General features: G+C 38.7%; 1 protein-coding gene and 1 pseudogene across 9 annotated transcripts in view; both read right to left on the bottom strand.

The window, feature by feature from the left end:
* The window catches only part of Syne2 (spectrin repeat containing nuclear envelope protein 2), a 321,684-nt gene that overhangs the window by 72,754 nt on the left and 232,625 nt on the right, over nt 1-16,305 (bottom strand). For all 9 annotated transcript variants that reach the window (XM_078050038.1, XM_078050030.1, XM_078050033.1 and 6 more), the window contains 9 exons: nt 15,334-15,453; nt 14,986-15,186; nt 13,023-13,196; nt 11,752-11,883; nt 9,036-9,232; nt 7,962-8,094; nt 6,819-7,001; nt 6,249-6,395; nt 2,179-2,355 (listed from right to left, as the gene is read on the bottom strand). In XM_078050038.1, coding sequence (XP_077906164.1) covers nt 2,179-2,355; nt 6,249-6,395; nt 6,819-7,001; nt 7,962-8,094; nt 9,036-9,232; nt 11,752-11,883; nt 13,023-13,196; nt 14,986-15,186; nt 15,334-15,453 — 1,464 coding nt within the window. The remainder of the gene's footprint in view (nt 1-2,178; nt 2,356-6,248; nt 6,396-6,818; nt 7,002-7,961; nt 8,095-9,035; nt 9,233-11,751; nt 11,884-13,022; nt 13,197-14,985; nt 15,187-15,333; nt 15,454-16,305) is intronic.
* LOC144377813 (S-adenosylmethionine decarboxylase proenzyme pseudogene) lies at nt 2,365-4,511 on the bottom strand (annotated as a pseudogene).

Here is a 16,305-nt window from a genome sequence, read left to right as displayed (position 1 = left end):
AAATATTTATTGGTGCATTATAATTATACCTAACAGTCGGGTTTGTTGTTACAAACATATAACAACAAATAGATAGAACAATATAACTTGCACATAGTAGAACAATATAACTTAGTCCCCAGAACCTTCTCTTTCAATAATTATTTTCTGTTTTGTTTTATGGTACTTGGGATTGAACCTAAGGGGATTCTCCATTGAGCTACATCCCCAGCTCTTTTTATTTTATTTTTTTTAAAAATTTTGAGACAGGGTCTTGTTAAATTGCTGTTTAAATTTTGGCTGGCTTCAAATTTTCGATCCTCTTGCCTCAGCCTCCCAAGTACCTGGGATTACATGCATGTGCCACTGTGCCTGGCAATAATTAGTTTTGAATTTTGTAATTCTTCTCATTTCTAATACTCACAATTTTTGTTGCTGTTGTTGGTATGGGGATTGAATCCAGGCCAGATCTACCACAGAACTACACTCCTAGCCCTTTTTATTTTTGAGACAGGGTCTCACTAAGTTGCTGAGGCTGGCCTCAAATTTGGGATCCTCCTGCCTCAGACTCCCAAGATGCTGGGATTATAGGCATGTGCTGCTGCACCCAGCTTAATATTCACATTTTTTAAATTAGTTTTTAATCATAGTATATATGAAGTTTCTTATTACTTTTCCTATATGTTTGAAGGCTTTGCTGATATTACTTTTAAAAGGCTGCTCAGTATTTTATCAAATGGACATAGTATCTTTTGATTAATTATTCCCCTAGAGTTTGAAATTAAGGTATTCTGCACTTTTGAAAGTATAAATAATGTTGAGCACTTCATGCAGACTTTTTTTTTTAAATACCTACTTTAAATAGATAAGAGCTGGATTGCTGGGTTAAGAGAAAAGATGGTTTTTAAAATTTCCCAATGCTTTCCAAAAGAGTAGTGGAGCCATTACAGTATCAGCAACATATGAATGTTCACTTTGGGCTTATATTCTTGTTTTATTAACATTTCCTAAGTTGGGCAAGGTGGCACACACCTATAGTTCCAGCTACTCAGGAGGCTGAGGCAGGAGGATTGCAAGTTTAAGGCCAGCCTTGGCAAATTAGCAAGAACCTGTCTCAATGTAAAAAACAAAAGGGCAGGGGATGTACCTCAGTGTTCAAGTGCTCCTGGGTTCAATTCCCAGCACCAAAACAAAAAACAAAACAAATTTTCTAATTTAATAAGTGTATGTTACATCATTTAGTTTAAATATCTGATAATCAAAGTTGACATATTTCAGCGGCACCTGAATTAATAGGTGGGAGCTTGGTTCCTATTTTGTGAAATGTCTGCTCATGTTCTATGTCCATTCATGTATTTGAATCTTAATTGCATAAATCTATTTGTATGCATTCTCTATACAAAAAAGAGATCACACACACACTTTATACCATATATTTTTAGTGTATATATACACTATGTATATATACTAAATATATGTATACTATATATATACTATATATAAATATATACACATACTATACATATGTATATATGTATATATATAATATTTTTCAGGAATAAGTTTTTTTCATCTTTTCAAGAATCACGGAGTAAAAAGCCTACCAAAAAGCCACAGGCAATTTTTTCCTTTTCATAATCTTTTCAAGGCTGAAATAGCTTTAAGTCCCTTTTGAACATCTGCTTTCACAGAAAATGTCAAATTCTCTGACCTTTTAGTAGCCTGACATAATATTGACACCTTTTAAAACAAAAGTTCTCCTCTTTACTGCCTAACTCAATTTCCCACTAAGAAATCTCAACAGGAATATAAGAATTATTCATATTCCATTACATGTACCCATAGAGAATGCTAAAGCCTAGGGTCTATAAAGAGGCTATGATTATTAGGTTCAACTGTAAATCAACCATCTAGATGCCTTTTTTTGGGAGAGGTGACTGAGGGGGAACCCAGGGACACTTAACCCTTGAGCCATATCCCAAGTCCTTTTTATTTTTTATTTTGAGGCACTAAGTTGCTTAGGGCCTCACTAAATTACTGAGATTGGCTTTGAACTTGAGATCCTCCTGCCTCAGCCTCCTGAGTCGCTATGATTACAGGATAGGCCACTGTGCTGGCCTGAATATCTTTTTTAATTTTTTGGAACCTGGTGTTTTACAAAAGCCAAAACATGCCTCCAACCGTGACCCTGGAGCATACCTTTTTATTCAGGGTTCCATGTACTCGGTGCCATTGGCGGTTCATCTCCCCCAGGTGCTCTGCAAACTCCGTCCTTTCATAGCGCTTGCTTTCTACATCACAGGTGCTTAACTGAAGCAATGACTGGTTAACAAAGTCAACGATCCACTGTTTATAGTCCATTTCCATTCTGAACTCCTACAACACACAAAGAAGTGAAATTAAACACGCTAAGTCGGGATGAAGTCCATTAGATGAACTGGATTTCCCCTTGGCTGTACTCTAGGGGGCGCCAAGCTCCCACCCATTAATTCAGGGTGGGCTGTCAGGAGTTACCTTCTACCTTCCCTAAGTCTTATCAGGAGGCTGCTTTATTTGAGTAGGGATTCTTCTTGGGGATTACATATTCCTGGGAACAGAGAGACTCACTGCTTCAGACTGAAGGGAAAGTCCAAGGGAGCACCATATATGGTAGCTACTGTCATCAGAATGTGTATCAAGTCCCTGGAATCTTGTGAGAGAATATCAGAGAGCTATACTGGATCCTGAGTTTCCCTGAAGGCTCATGAAGACAATAGGCTGGAAACAGAAGTTAAAGCTTTCCCAGAAAACCCAGAACACCTTTAAGGAATTTAGGCTGCTTCTTTGTTCCTTCGGTGACAGTCTGTGCCACCTAGGGTGGCTTGGATGACTTCACATTCTATAGCAGTCCTAAACCCACTGAAAGGCCAACTAGGTTCCTGTCAAGCCTGCCATTTGTTGGGTTTTATCTGGGAAGGTTCTAACACATCCTATGGAGACAATCCAGGGGGGTCATCACGTGGCATGGGCTAGGTTACTGCAGCCTGAGTAGCCCTTTTATATAGACTCTGCTACCCACTGAGGTTAGGAAGTGTCGGTATGTAAAAACATTTTCTGTTAATATTATACTTGGTGATCAAGCTATTCATCTCCTGCCTATCAGAGACCAGTTCCAGCAACTTGCAAGGTCTTTGAAAGTAACAGCCAGCCTTGTCATTCATCTTTGCATTCCCAGTGATTAGCACACACTGCCTGGCACTTCTTTTTTTATGGGTATGAGAGAAAAATTTAATTGCTTTTGCAAAAAACATCTGTATGAAGTAGAAACTGGTTTCAATAACATTAGTAGAGAATATGTTCTAGAAAGTAGTGGAGGTAACTGGATGTAAAATTCTGGCAGTAATTTAATAGAACAGGCTGAGGCCAAAAGCCTTGTCTATGGGGAATTTGGGATGATAAACGCAGGAATGGTACACTGTGCATAAAGCAAATTGGATTGTTTTGACAAGTGTTGTAAAGTTTCATATAGTAAAAGGTTTCTCCTACATGTACTTCAGTTTCACAGCAAGAATGGCTCTGAACACCCCAACACAGAGGAAAGCATTCATGCAAGATATCTAACTCCTGATACAAAGCATACACTTTAATATGATCACATGATCATTACATCTAGGGCCCTGTGCCCTAAATGGTGATGGTTATGGACAGCATGGCTCTGGTAAGGACATCTAGAAAGCAACTATCACCTTCTACCTGTGTTCTCTTTTTAAGTTTTTTTTCCTTCATTTTTCTTAATTCTGCTGTTGTCGCAAGCTTCTTAGCAAAACTGGTAAAAACAAAACTGTAATCATTGAACACAGCACTCTTGCAATCAAGACTTTCAAACCTTCAGTCTTCTGGGGTGAAGAAAGCACAGTATGAAATTTAGAACTCTGATTAACAAACAAGGTGGTCACAGTGTTTTCCTGGCTTCAAGACTTCCACAACTTTCCCAAGAGATCATCATAAGAGGGTTGACTTAAGTTTGTTTCAAATTTAACATAAGGAACTACTGGTTCTGGAGTGATGTGAACAGTCCCATAAGTTCCATCTGATTTCATTCCATTCATTGAATACCAGGATTGAACAGTGTGGCACTGATGACAGAACCTGGAATCAATCAGGTCACAAATTCTACTCTCCTGAGTGACATTCTTTGCAGTAACACAATCTTTCCTGTAGAACTGGTCCATAACTGCTGGGTCAAGCTCACTCGTCAAAATTTCTATCTGACTATTACCCGACTCTCTGGGAACTCCAGAGTACACAAGTTCCAAATAGTCAGAATTCATAACATTCCATACACTATGTGGCTCCATTTGGAAAAACTGCATTAAGAAGCTCTATTTCTTCCTGGAAATTCTGGTTTGGGTATCATTGGTGGGAAGGCTTCATGAAGCTTTGAAATGAGTCAAATCCACTGTAATCCCTAGCAAGCTTCAACAGGGGAACCAGTGCTTTCAGTAAAAGGGTGGCACCATGTCTTCAAATGAACCATCAATTGGAGACAAACACGCTACTCTCACTGAGTACACGAGCTTCCTGCTTGCCAGTTTTTATCACATTTATGACTGAACATTGCACATCCTTCAAAAGTACATCACACTCAGATCTTGGGAGAGTGTGAAGATCCCAAGACCCTTGGCTTGCATTGGGCTGCTGCTGGGAGCACCAAACCTCTAGCAGCTTCTCGGGTCTTTGGAAAAAGTATGTAGAGATGGCAAACAACTAACACCCACAGAAAATCAACTAAATTAAATCTCTTCTCCGGCCTCTGGGGATTGTTCCAGCTGTTACTGAAGTTCAGGTTCCTTTTTTTGGGGGTATGACTTTATATTACATTTTAAAAAAAGGGATTAATAAAAATTTCCCAGCTTTGCATGTGTGTGTGTGTGTGTGTGTGTGTGTGTGAGAGAGAGAGAGAGAGAGAGAGAGAGAGAGAGAGAGAGAGAGAGAGAGAGAGAGAGAGAGAGAGAGAATGCCAAAGCTGAATTTGAGTCTGTTGGAAATAGAGGCAGATATAGTTCATTCTCTTGTCATCTGCCGCTTTCCTGTCACAGAGAGTAGAGTGAGCCTTAGCTACTGTCACTGGCCATACTGTGTAAACCCAATGTGCCTTCTTTAAATGTTAATTAAATCTACATGAAATGAAGTACCACAGAGAGGGCCACATTCATATCTGTAGCAGGATACCAGCTTTTTCTTCCTCATTCTCTTGCTGACAGAATATTTATTTCTTTATTTATGTTGATACCAGGGACTGAACTCAGGGACCCTTAACCACTGAGCCACATCCCCAGCCATTTATTATATTTTATTTAGCGATAGGGTTTTATTGAGTTGCTAAATGCCTCTCTAATCTGCTCAGGCTGGCTTTGAACTCGTGATCCTCCTGCCTCAGCCTCCTGAGTTGCTGGGATTACAGGTGTGAGCCACTGCATCCAGCCAGAATTTTTTTTTATTTTTCTTTCTTTCTTTTTTTATTTATTTCTTACATACATGACAATAGTGGAGTGCATTACATTCATAATTATCTATTCACAGCACAATTTTTCATAACTCTCTATATAAAGTATGTTCATGCCAAATTATGCCATTATACATGAGCTCTCTTATTTTTTTTTGCATACAATTCTTAATACACTTTTATACCACAATTTATCATATCTCTGTTTGTAAAGTATATTTATTAAAACCCACTGGAGGCCAGCTGTTGGGCTATGTGTGCTATTCTTGGGAAGAGAAGGATAGCCCCTGCTCTCGAGAAGCTCAGTCAAGTTAGAGAAGCAGTTGAGTAAATAAATGATAATTTATAAATAAAAACTAGAGAGCAACATGGAGACATTAACTCAGCACTGTCCCTTAATCCAACTGGGAGAGCCAGAGTGGATTTGTCAATGAGGAGAACCCTGAGCTGGCTCTTGCAGGATGATTAAGAGGATGTCTGCGGCTAACAGTGGGCAGTGGCAGTCCAGGTCAGAGGTATAGTATGTTGACTGGGGAGGTAAAGGAAGACCTGAGTCCATTAAAAAGCTTGGATGGTCCTGTAGTGGTCAGAGCTATAAAAGAATGCAAGTGAAATAAAAGCCAGTGGACTACCTCATCATTTCTAGAATCATCTACCACCCTATTCTCTATTCCCCAAATCAGTGTTCCTACATTATTTCCCACATGGCTCTGGGTTCAGCATTTCCCTTCCAAGTGATCTACTTCTTATTTAATGAAAAGACTGTGGCTCCTGGCGTAATTACCTTGAGCTTCTGAAGAAGATTCTTTACTTGAGACTCAGAACTAGGGAAGTGCGCAGAGTCTTCACCTGCAGCCTGATACTCCACGCTGTTCATCCAGCTAATCATTTCTGTGATGGCTTTACGAGATGGCAATTTCTCCATCTGAAGCTGCAAGGACAAAATGATTTCCATTTAATTATCTACTGTTAACGAAATGAATCAGGGCATCACTAAAGACGGTATCTGGTTTGATATAAGGTCTTGCTACATAATGATGCAGGTTACTCACAAAAACAAATCCAGCATTCAAGCTCAGAAAATGTGACCCCCCCCCCCAAACAACGGTGAAGACCTTCACATAAATGAACAGAGTGGCACGGATAAACTGAGAAATAAAGTAATTAAGCCCAATTTCTCTGTGAAGAAAGATCTCATTGGAGGACAGTCCAGTAATGAAGACCTCTATATTCAGTGGTGCCAGAGAAAAATAGGTAATGTCAATGAAAATTATTGAGTCAGAGAAATAATTTAAAAAGATTTGTAAGCTAACAAGTGCACGCTAATTTAAATGCTGGGTGTCTAAACACTTACCTGATGAAGCTTTTCTTGAATATCTGGAAGCTGAGTTATGAGCATGGTCCACTTTTGTTCAAACTGGGCTAAGGAGGCTCTCAGCGAGGCCGTGTCGGTTTCCTTCAGGTGCAGAAGCTGGTTCCCAGTGCTTAAAACTGCAGTCTTCAGGGAGGACTTTCCATCCACTTCCTTGGAAAATTCCTAAGGAAACAGTTGTAAAGAACAGAAACGTTTAAAATTTAAATACAGTCAGAGCAACTGGTTAGAGTGCAAAACTAAATGGAATAAGAGTTCGAATGTCTGTGTACACACACACACCCGGCTTTGCCTACCAAGTGTTGGCACTACTCTGTATATTAGATCCACATGGGAGAACAAAAGAGATGGAAATCCTGCCCCTCCAGAAACTTAGAACCTGGTGGGTATTTAGAAACAGACAAGTTATTTGAGTTTCAGAAGAAACCATGGAACTCAACTTCAAGTTCAGATTACACGAACCACTTGCAATGAATTTTTAACTAAAATATTTGAAAAATTTCCCATGTACATTCCCAAGTATTTAAAAAATTATTTACATTTTAATACCAAAGTGAAGTGAGTAACCATAGCTACAAAATATACTTTTTTTTAAAAAAAGGAAAAAAGATAGGAATGATTAAGGGCAAAGATTAAGGGGTCTCAGGAGTGCATTTTACATTACAAAAGTAATCCTCTTTTCCAGAAAACCCCTCAAAACCATAGAACAAAAATCTTTTTAGTAGAAATGCCAGTTCTGTATCCAATAATTTAAAACTGTATATTTATTAACTTAAAACATTTATGAATTAATAATATTACATAATTGTTTTTAAATTTGGGGGGGAGGTATTTTCTGTATTTGTAAAGCATGTCCCATGTCAAAGCAAAAGATTTATACATAATATATATTTTAGTGTAAAAGACATTATTAAATAGTCAATTAAAGATACATTCTATCATTATAAATATATAAATAAACAGTATAAGCAGATAATTCTAAGTTTGAAGACCACAGATACAATTACCTCAAATCTTACTCCTTACCCACAAAAGAAGGAAGATTATCACAGCAACCCTGAACCTGTTCCTCTGATAATTTATTTCTGACCAAAAATTATTTGAATATATTCTATTGCAACTTACAAAAAAATTATTTATGTTGTTTCTGATTGTATCCAAGTCCTGAGACGCATTGAGGGACTGTTCTTTCCAGTGATTCAAAGTTTGCTGAGAAGATTCCAACCACTTGGTTAACTCATCTGAATCTCTGTTGTAACTAACAGGAGCAAAGTGGGAGAAAGGAAATTAGAAAGGTACTCTGATGATGAGGTATACCACTAGCATATTTCTTCTTATTTTATTTTGTATTTGCCTGTGTTGATCAGCCCTATATTTCAGAAAATCAAAACAATTATAAGGATTATATGATGGATTATTTCATGCCTCAAATGCGAACATCTCTTAATAAATAAAAATAAAATAAAATATTCTTTATTTCTTATACAGCTACACAAAAGTATACTCCTGTGTAAAAAAGAGATTATTTTTTAATCCATCAAATGTCTTCTATAAATTCATTTAAGTAAACATACAACAAGCATTTGTGCAAGATGTATAATAACAAACTGCTGTTGCCTGGATTCAAAAATTTTTTTCTCTGATATTTGATAAAAATATCCAAACAAAGTGCTGCTCTTCTTGTCACTTCCAAAACTTGTTTAGGGTTTACAGCCTTCGAGAGGCAGGGATGAGAATGCGGCTTCAATATTCTGTTTTCTGCTGTCCTTGAATGCTTCAAGGTTATCCCAACTGAGCAAAACAAACCCTCTGATGAACTCAAAAGACTTTTCCAAATCATTGTTTTAGCCCAAATCATTTAATTTTGTTTAAATTTTAGAACTTAACAAAGAGGATAGAAAAACTGCAACAGCATAGGATAAAGGGAACATGAACTATTTTATAACACAGTTCCTAGTTTCCATAAATCTATATCAATGTTCTCCAGCCAGCTGATTCCTGAGTCTAGCACACCAATATCCGAGGCCTGTATCAGATCCCATTAATCCAGAAGTGGATCCAGGTGCTTTAGATTGTCAAAAAGAACAGCATAGCATAACCGGGAGACTGCATGCAAAATTTAGTTGACTGCAGAATCCCTCTGAAGTCTTTCTTCATAGCAAAATTTAAAGCCAATCATTTCCAAAGAAAAAAACATACCTGACTAGGTGCTTGAGAAGTGTTTGCAGTCTGTGCAGTTCAAGGTCAATCTTCTTGTTCAGGGACAGCCACTGCTCTTCCAGTTTGGCAATCTGTCCCTCCAGTTCAGGACAGCTCACAGATGCCACCAGCTGTTTGCCTTCATTTAGAGTTTGGTAGAGCCGGGCATGCTTTCCATCAATGTTTCTTTTTATTTGCTAATAAGTCATGGAGTGAATGATTTAAAAAAAAAAAAAAACAATCAAGTCTACCAATCTATTCACAAACACAAAAACCTACGTTCCAGGCTACTGAAGAAATGAGAATACTTAAGCAACATTCAGGACTGCTGTCTGGCTGGACAGACGTGATTAATGGGCCCCTTTCATAAGAGGGCCTGATTAATGTGTTTCTATAGAGCAGCTCTGTAACTTAGTACAGGTAAACAAGAAACACGAGATTTGTCGAGTAAGTTCTGATAGTTAATTCTTCCAACTAAAAACAAAAGGAAAAAAACAAAACAAGGTGGCAGTCTATTGGCTGCATTCAGCTTGCAGACGGATTTCTCTCTCTCTTTTTCAAACAAGGCTGGCCTGGGCTCAATGGGTCCTCCTGCCTCAGTCACCCAAGTAGCTGGGACTATGAGCATAGGCTACTGTGCCTCGTTTTTCAGTCAGGTTTTGATTGATCTCAAGATCATTTTGAAAATCAGGATATTTTACATAGAATTGACATAAAATAAAGAAATTTGGATTTCCAGAGCCCCGGGGGGAAAACCAGAAGATGTAGGGATTGCAGTTCTGCATTGTCCTGTGGCAAAGCATGGCTAGAAACAAGCAGCCACAGCCTCCTTTAAAAGGGTCTGCTCCCTTCAGTTCTTTCCTACCTTGGTCCTCCCAACCCTGACTGCAGACCCAGCCAGAATTCCTCATTCCTGTTCCCCAGCCTGGCCCCTGGGACACTGCAGACTGAGACCCACATAGAAAAGCGATAAACATAAAAGATGCAAATACCAGGGGAAAATCATTTCTATAGTTTTCCGAATAAAAGGATCCAGGAGAGAGAAAGAGAACTTCAGAAGAATAAATTAAATCAGCACATCATTCAACTCAAGTCATGAAAAGAGAAAGAAAAATTCTTCAAAACTGCAAATACAACGACCCCCTGAAGAGAACTGTCTTAAGGCAATTATCTTCCACAAGCTGGGTTCAGCTAATCTCACTTATCCTGATAGCTGTTTAACCTTTTAAATACAAATTATTATCAAAATAGAACTTCTGCGATTTTCCAATTCACTTAAAGCTTGTTTAAAAATTACCCGAATATTTCAACTCCCTTTCCTCCTTTTATAATCCTTTCTCCTCTTCCCTGAGCTTAAAGGCTAGAAAAAAAATCCAATATCAATTTTTTTAAAAACGTCCTAGTTTTCTAAGCCTAAGTGCCAGACGTTTCACCGTTACAGTATCTTGGAGAAGTTTCATTCCTCTATTTCATACCTGGGAGACAGACTTGATACCCATAAACCTCTCCAGGATTATAAGGACCAAGATTGGCCTCTGGAAGCCTATTTGTGTGAAGGGTTTTATGGGATGTCTTCTTTTAGTATAGCAAATTTATTTAAAAGACATAGAACAATGATTTCTTTTTTTAAAAAAAATACTTTAAACTTAAGGGAACCATACTCACATTTTAAGGGATGTGGTCACTTTTTGGGGGAGGTGGGGAACAGATAATGAGGCTCATTAGACGGCTAATATTACTTCTTACTATGGTATGGTTTAAAATACTGTTTTCGACTGTGTTCTTTCAGCTGTGAGATGGCATGCTCTGTATCCCCAGGCCAGCACCCACTCACCCCCTGGGAAGACCCAGATTCATCTGCTCCAGGCTCTCTGGGATGCTGGAGGGTATAAACAGTGCCCTGACCTCTGGAAAGTGTTATCAGCAGGTCACTGCCATGCATCTCGCTTTCACTTCCCATCCCGTCTCATCAGGCACAAAGCTGACTTTTGAAGCTTTCATATTGATCGTTGGTGATTTTCTCTAGCAGCACAACTCAAATTCTGACTGTGTACCTTCTACAGGTAAAACTGAGTATTTTAAGCTTCTGATGGAAGAATTTGAAACTTGTTTTTGTCTTAGTCTTGTTTCAATGCCACCAGAAATCATATTAATGTTTTATCTTTTCTATGACATCAAAATTGGAGACATAGACCCTTCAATAATAATTGGACCAAAAATGACACAAGAAATGCTTAAAAGTTTGAAGTCTTTTTTAAAATATTGCAAGAGGCAACAGATTCTGTCTGTCTTATAGGCTAGATCTCATCAGGGCTTCATTGCAGTAAGAAAGCTAAATGTATGTTTATTCCATTCTCAGCGGGTTTCTATAACTAGTAATATATTGCTATTCACCTCCTGAGACAGGTGGAACCGGCTTACTTCTCTGTTCTCAACAAAGAAACTAAGGTTTTGGAGGCAGTAAGGTCACAAAAGTGACAAGTGATGGAACAGGACTTGAATTAGTCTTCAACTCCAAGCCCAACAGGTGGCTACGCTGAGGAGCCCACATGGAACCTGCAGTATCCCTACACTTGTGTACCTGGAGGCCGTGTGACAAACAATATTTCATTTCAATCCAAACCATTCAGCTTCAAAAGCAAGCAACTTAATCAAAACAAGACACCAAGTGCTACGGACCATGTCATTGGCAACTTCAATTAGGAAGCAAAAATACCTGATAAAATGATATCCTTTCCACTAATCTCTCCTCTGTTTCTTCCACCAAACTCACAGAAGGCAACGTAGAGACAAGAATTTCCAGGTCCTTTTCCAGAGATCCATAGTTTTCATCGAATTCTTCCCATTTCTAGAGAATCAACATAAAATCAGAGATGTAACCCACCCTAAAGAACGAATGTATTAGGCAATTCAGGAAAAATGATTAGATTATGAACACTGTAACCTCATAGAGGATTAATCCATCTGATGAATAATTTGAATGGACTAGTTGGAGGTAATTATAAGCAAGTGAGTAGTTGGTCACTGGGTATGACCTTGGACTACATCTTGTCGCTGGCTCCTCTCTCTCCGTTTTCCAGTTGCCATGAGCTAAGCAGTTTCCTTCCGCCATGCCCTGCTGCCATAACGTTTCCTGTCATGGACTGAACCTCTGAAAGTGTGAGCCCCAAATAAATGTTTTTCTTCTCTTAAGTTGTTCTTGTCAGGTGTTTTTGTCACAATGACAAAAAAACTAATGCATATCGTTTCTATAAAAGAGAGCTACTTAGGGTCCCAGCACACCAGAGAGTTGAGTTATTATCACCAAAATTGACCTCTCGGAAAAATCACCACCTAATTCTCATCTCTCTTCAAGCAGTGGGTTACCCGGCTTTTCTAGGGCATTCACTGGGCCCATGCAATGTCTTCTAAATACGATGAAATAGTAGTATAAATATCAATTTGGCATACTAGAAAATAAATGTTACCATAAAATGCTATATTATACTATCAAATTCAATACTCCTTTCCCTTTTAAAAATTTCCTTTATGTGCTAACTAACATTGGTTGTGAATGGTTTAATATGCTAGAGAGGGAAACCTTAAAACTGAAAAGAAACTTTATACATGCTCAATTTTTTCCCTTGGAATTGAGACAGCATGGTTATGAATTTGGCAACAGAACGTCTGGGCCAGGGGTACAGTTTCTGAACCACTAACTGTGTCATTCAAATGATTTGGCCCACAGTCTCAATGTGCTTTCAAGTTGGTTTATTTATACACAAACCTAAAAGGTAGAGATGCCATATCATCCCAGATGTGTGCATGATGGAACAGGACTAAAGAAAAGCTAGGGAGGAGCCTCGGAATTAGACCTGGGTTCACATTCCTCACTGTTATTTCCCATTTAACTTTTGCTTAATAACCGGATACTTGTTTCTGACACCTGAAGAGTGGTTGAGAATCAGGAATTCTCAACTAAGGGTAAAGTTCAAGTAAGTCAAATACCTGCAACAAACTCTGCAGCTTCATGCCAAACTGCTGTGCCTTTCCTTCCAGGGATTTAACTTCGGTTACTTGTTCTGCCCAAAATCTCTCTCTCTTTGGTAACACGGAAGGAAACATTTTGTCATAGTATGTTTGGATCAACAACATGTTGGCAACAAGCTTCTTGAAAAATACCTATAATGCAGGAAAAGGTTTTAAACATTTTTAAATTGTGAAAAATCATATAAGCCAAGTAACCTTAACTTTTTTTTTCCCATGGAGAGGTGGGTACCAGGGATTGAATTCAGAGGCACTCAGCCATATCCCCAGTCCTCATTTGTATTTTATTTAGAGACAGGGTCTCACTGAGTTGCTTAGCACCCCACTTTTGCTGAGGCAGGCTTTGAACTCGCGATTCTCCTGCCTCAGGCTCCTGAACTGCTGGAAGTTACTTTAACTTTTTATCCAGTTATTTTTGTTTTTTAATTCAAAATCCCAGGATATCAGGGAGAGTCAAATGTATCAAAAGATAAAAAGTAAACTGAAATGGATCTCTTAATCTTAAAAATTAATGGACACTGAACAAATTATAAAGAAATATTATCCTAGGGGCTGGAGGTATAACTCAGTGGTATGTATGAGGGACTGGGTTTGATCCTCAGCACTGTATAAAAATAAAAAATAAAATAAAGGTACTCTGTCCATCTACAACTAAAAAAAATGTGTGTGTGAGACACACACACATATATATACATATATATGAGAAATATTATCCTTAAGTAATATTTTTCACAAAATATTCTATTCCATTATTGTTAGTTAACTTCAATTTCAGGCAGCTCTTCCTCATTCAGTTGTTTTGAGTTGTAAAACATTATGAGAAGGTGGCTGAATCATTTGAAGACAGTAAGTGCAAATGCTTGCAGCCCACATGCTTAGCAGACAAGGTTCCTAAAGCCTGACTCCTTCTAACTCTGGCTTCTGCTCACTAAAATGGCTAAGTGAAGGGATTTTCCTAAAGGAAGCTGATAGGGCTCCCTATCCACAAAATGGACCATATTTGTACTTCAAGCATCTTCAAGGTTCCTCTCATTTGCAGCCTGCTACCTCTGCTGGTTGTTCAGAGGGACCCCTGTATTAGGCAAATCCCTTCTCCTGTTCCTTGAGAAGGACACATACAAGGAAGGGTTTGTAAAAGCATCTAGCAAAGGGTCTGGCACTCTGTAGATACCAATTTTCTCCTCTTCCTTTCCATCCTTCATTCAATATTTACTTTTCAATTTTTCTTAGACTAAGGCATCCTTTCCAAAGGCCCTAGACTGTCAGCTTGTTCAAGGTAGGGACGATGCCTTATCCATTTCTCATCAGGAGACTTAGATTAGTACACCTCTTTAGCCAGTGATGATCAAGAGGTTTTTGTTTAATAATAGGAATGGAAGATGGGAGGATTTACTATGGTATTATTCTATATAAAAATACCTCTTCCTTGTAATTCCAGTTCTCAAAAAGCTACCCCCCTTAGGTCCATTTCTCCTATGCTCTCATTGAACGATTCCTAATTTTTAGTGGAAATTCGTTTGAAGACTCATTGATAAAAGTCCATCTTCTCAATCAGCTGAATGCTCTATCAACATAAGGAGCTGTTTCTATTTTCACTCAAACATATTCCTAGGTGTCCCCTGATGTCTGCTACACACTAAGAGGCTAAGAGATAGTTTTTTAAAAAATATTTATTTTATAGTTGGACACAATACCTTTATCTCACTCATTTATTTTTTACATGGTGCTGAGGATGGAACCCAGGGTCCTGCACACGCGAGACAAGCGCTCTACCTCTGAGCCACGACCCCAGCCCTAAGACACATTTATTAGAAGAATAAATGCTGCATGTTTCACTACGAAGAAAATGGATTGTTTCCATTCAAAGTCAGAAGAGCCTTAAGCTTTTAGTCCAGGACAAGGGGATCCAAGCTGGGTATCTTACCTTGTGATTTTGTATTTGAGTCTGTAAGGCAACTTTACTTTTGGCTTGTTTTAAGTGGCCATGAGCAAGCATTTCCTTTCCAATATTTACTAGTTCCACTGTGCCTTGTAGAAGGGCATGTTGCTGGCTCTCAGTGATGAACGGGCTACTGAACCCAGAGTACCTCGCTCTCAGGATCCCCCACATACTGTCAAGTACATCCTGAGAAGGAAAGAGCAGGTGTGCAGAAGCAATTTCATCCAACCAGAAAAAAAAGTTCAAATGCAGGTCAACATTCACTAGGTGGAAGACCAAAGCCTTCTCCTGCACAATCATCGCACTGAGTGAATGTGTTCTGCCCAGACATACCTCTAACTTGTAAACCTCCTGGAGTAAAACACAGGGTAAGCGAAGCCTCTCCCCTTCGTCTCTTAGTTTGGCCACTCGGCTCTCAGAATTCTGCAGCTCTGCTGTATATAAATCTGCTTTCTAAGGGAGAGAGGATACAAAAAAGGAACACCCTTTAATAAGCCTGAAAAGTACATATTATTTAAAAAAGAATTAAATAGGACGGAAAGGAATTAGGGAAAAAAATTGATCATATTTACCTCTTCCTCACCCCCAGTTCTCCTTGTCAATCTGCCTGGAGGTCACACAATTGACAATTTGTTCCTAACACATTCTAAGCACACACCATTGCAGGTACACGTGCACGTCCTTAAACCCACTGAACTATCCTATCGTTATTCCTCACTTATCAGCCCTTTAGCATCTCTTCATATCATGTATCTGGCTCTTTTTTTTTTTTTTTAATGAACCCAGGAGCACTTTACCACTGAGCTATATCCCCAGTGCTTTTTTATTTTTTATTATGAGACAAGGTCAGGCTAAGTTGCTGAGGGCCTCACTAAGTTGCTGAGGCTGGCCCTGAACTAGTGATCCTCCTGCTTCAGCCTCCTGAATCGCTAATATTGCAGACATTGTACCGGTCATCACACCAGTTGGCTCCTTTTAAACAGATACATAGTGTGCCATTGTAAGGATGCACCCTGCTGTAGTATCAGGCAGCTCTTCATGGACTTTTGGGTTATTTACAGTATTGCTAGGTCCATCTCCAGATATGTATGATATTTACGTTTATGCATTTATTTTGTGTCCTCAGAAAGAGTACAAATAAGCCCCTAGAATGATAACTAACATAGTAAGTTCTCAGTTAGTATTTGCTCAATTCATTAATGAAGTCAAATTGCTGTGAATGGAAGAGCATTTAAGATTCTGTCATAGAGCCAAATGGTTCCCAGAGGCTGAACTAATTAGTGTTCTGACCAAGAGGGTGAGGGC

Source organism: Ictidomys tridecemlineatus, chromosome 5 (assembly GCF_052094955.1).
Source record: "Ictidomys tridecemlineatus isolate mIctTri1 chromosome 5, mIctTri1.hap1, whole genome shotgun sequence".
NCBI lineage: Eukaryota > Metazoa > Chordata > Mammalia > Rodentia > Sciuridae > Ictidomys > Ictidomys tridecemlineatus.
The sequence above is the reverse complement of the archived record's forward strand: the minus strand, read 5'-3'. Positions and strand labels throughout refer to the sequence as shown.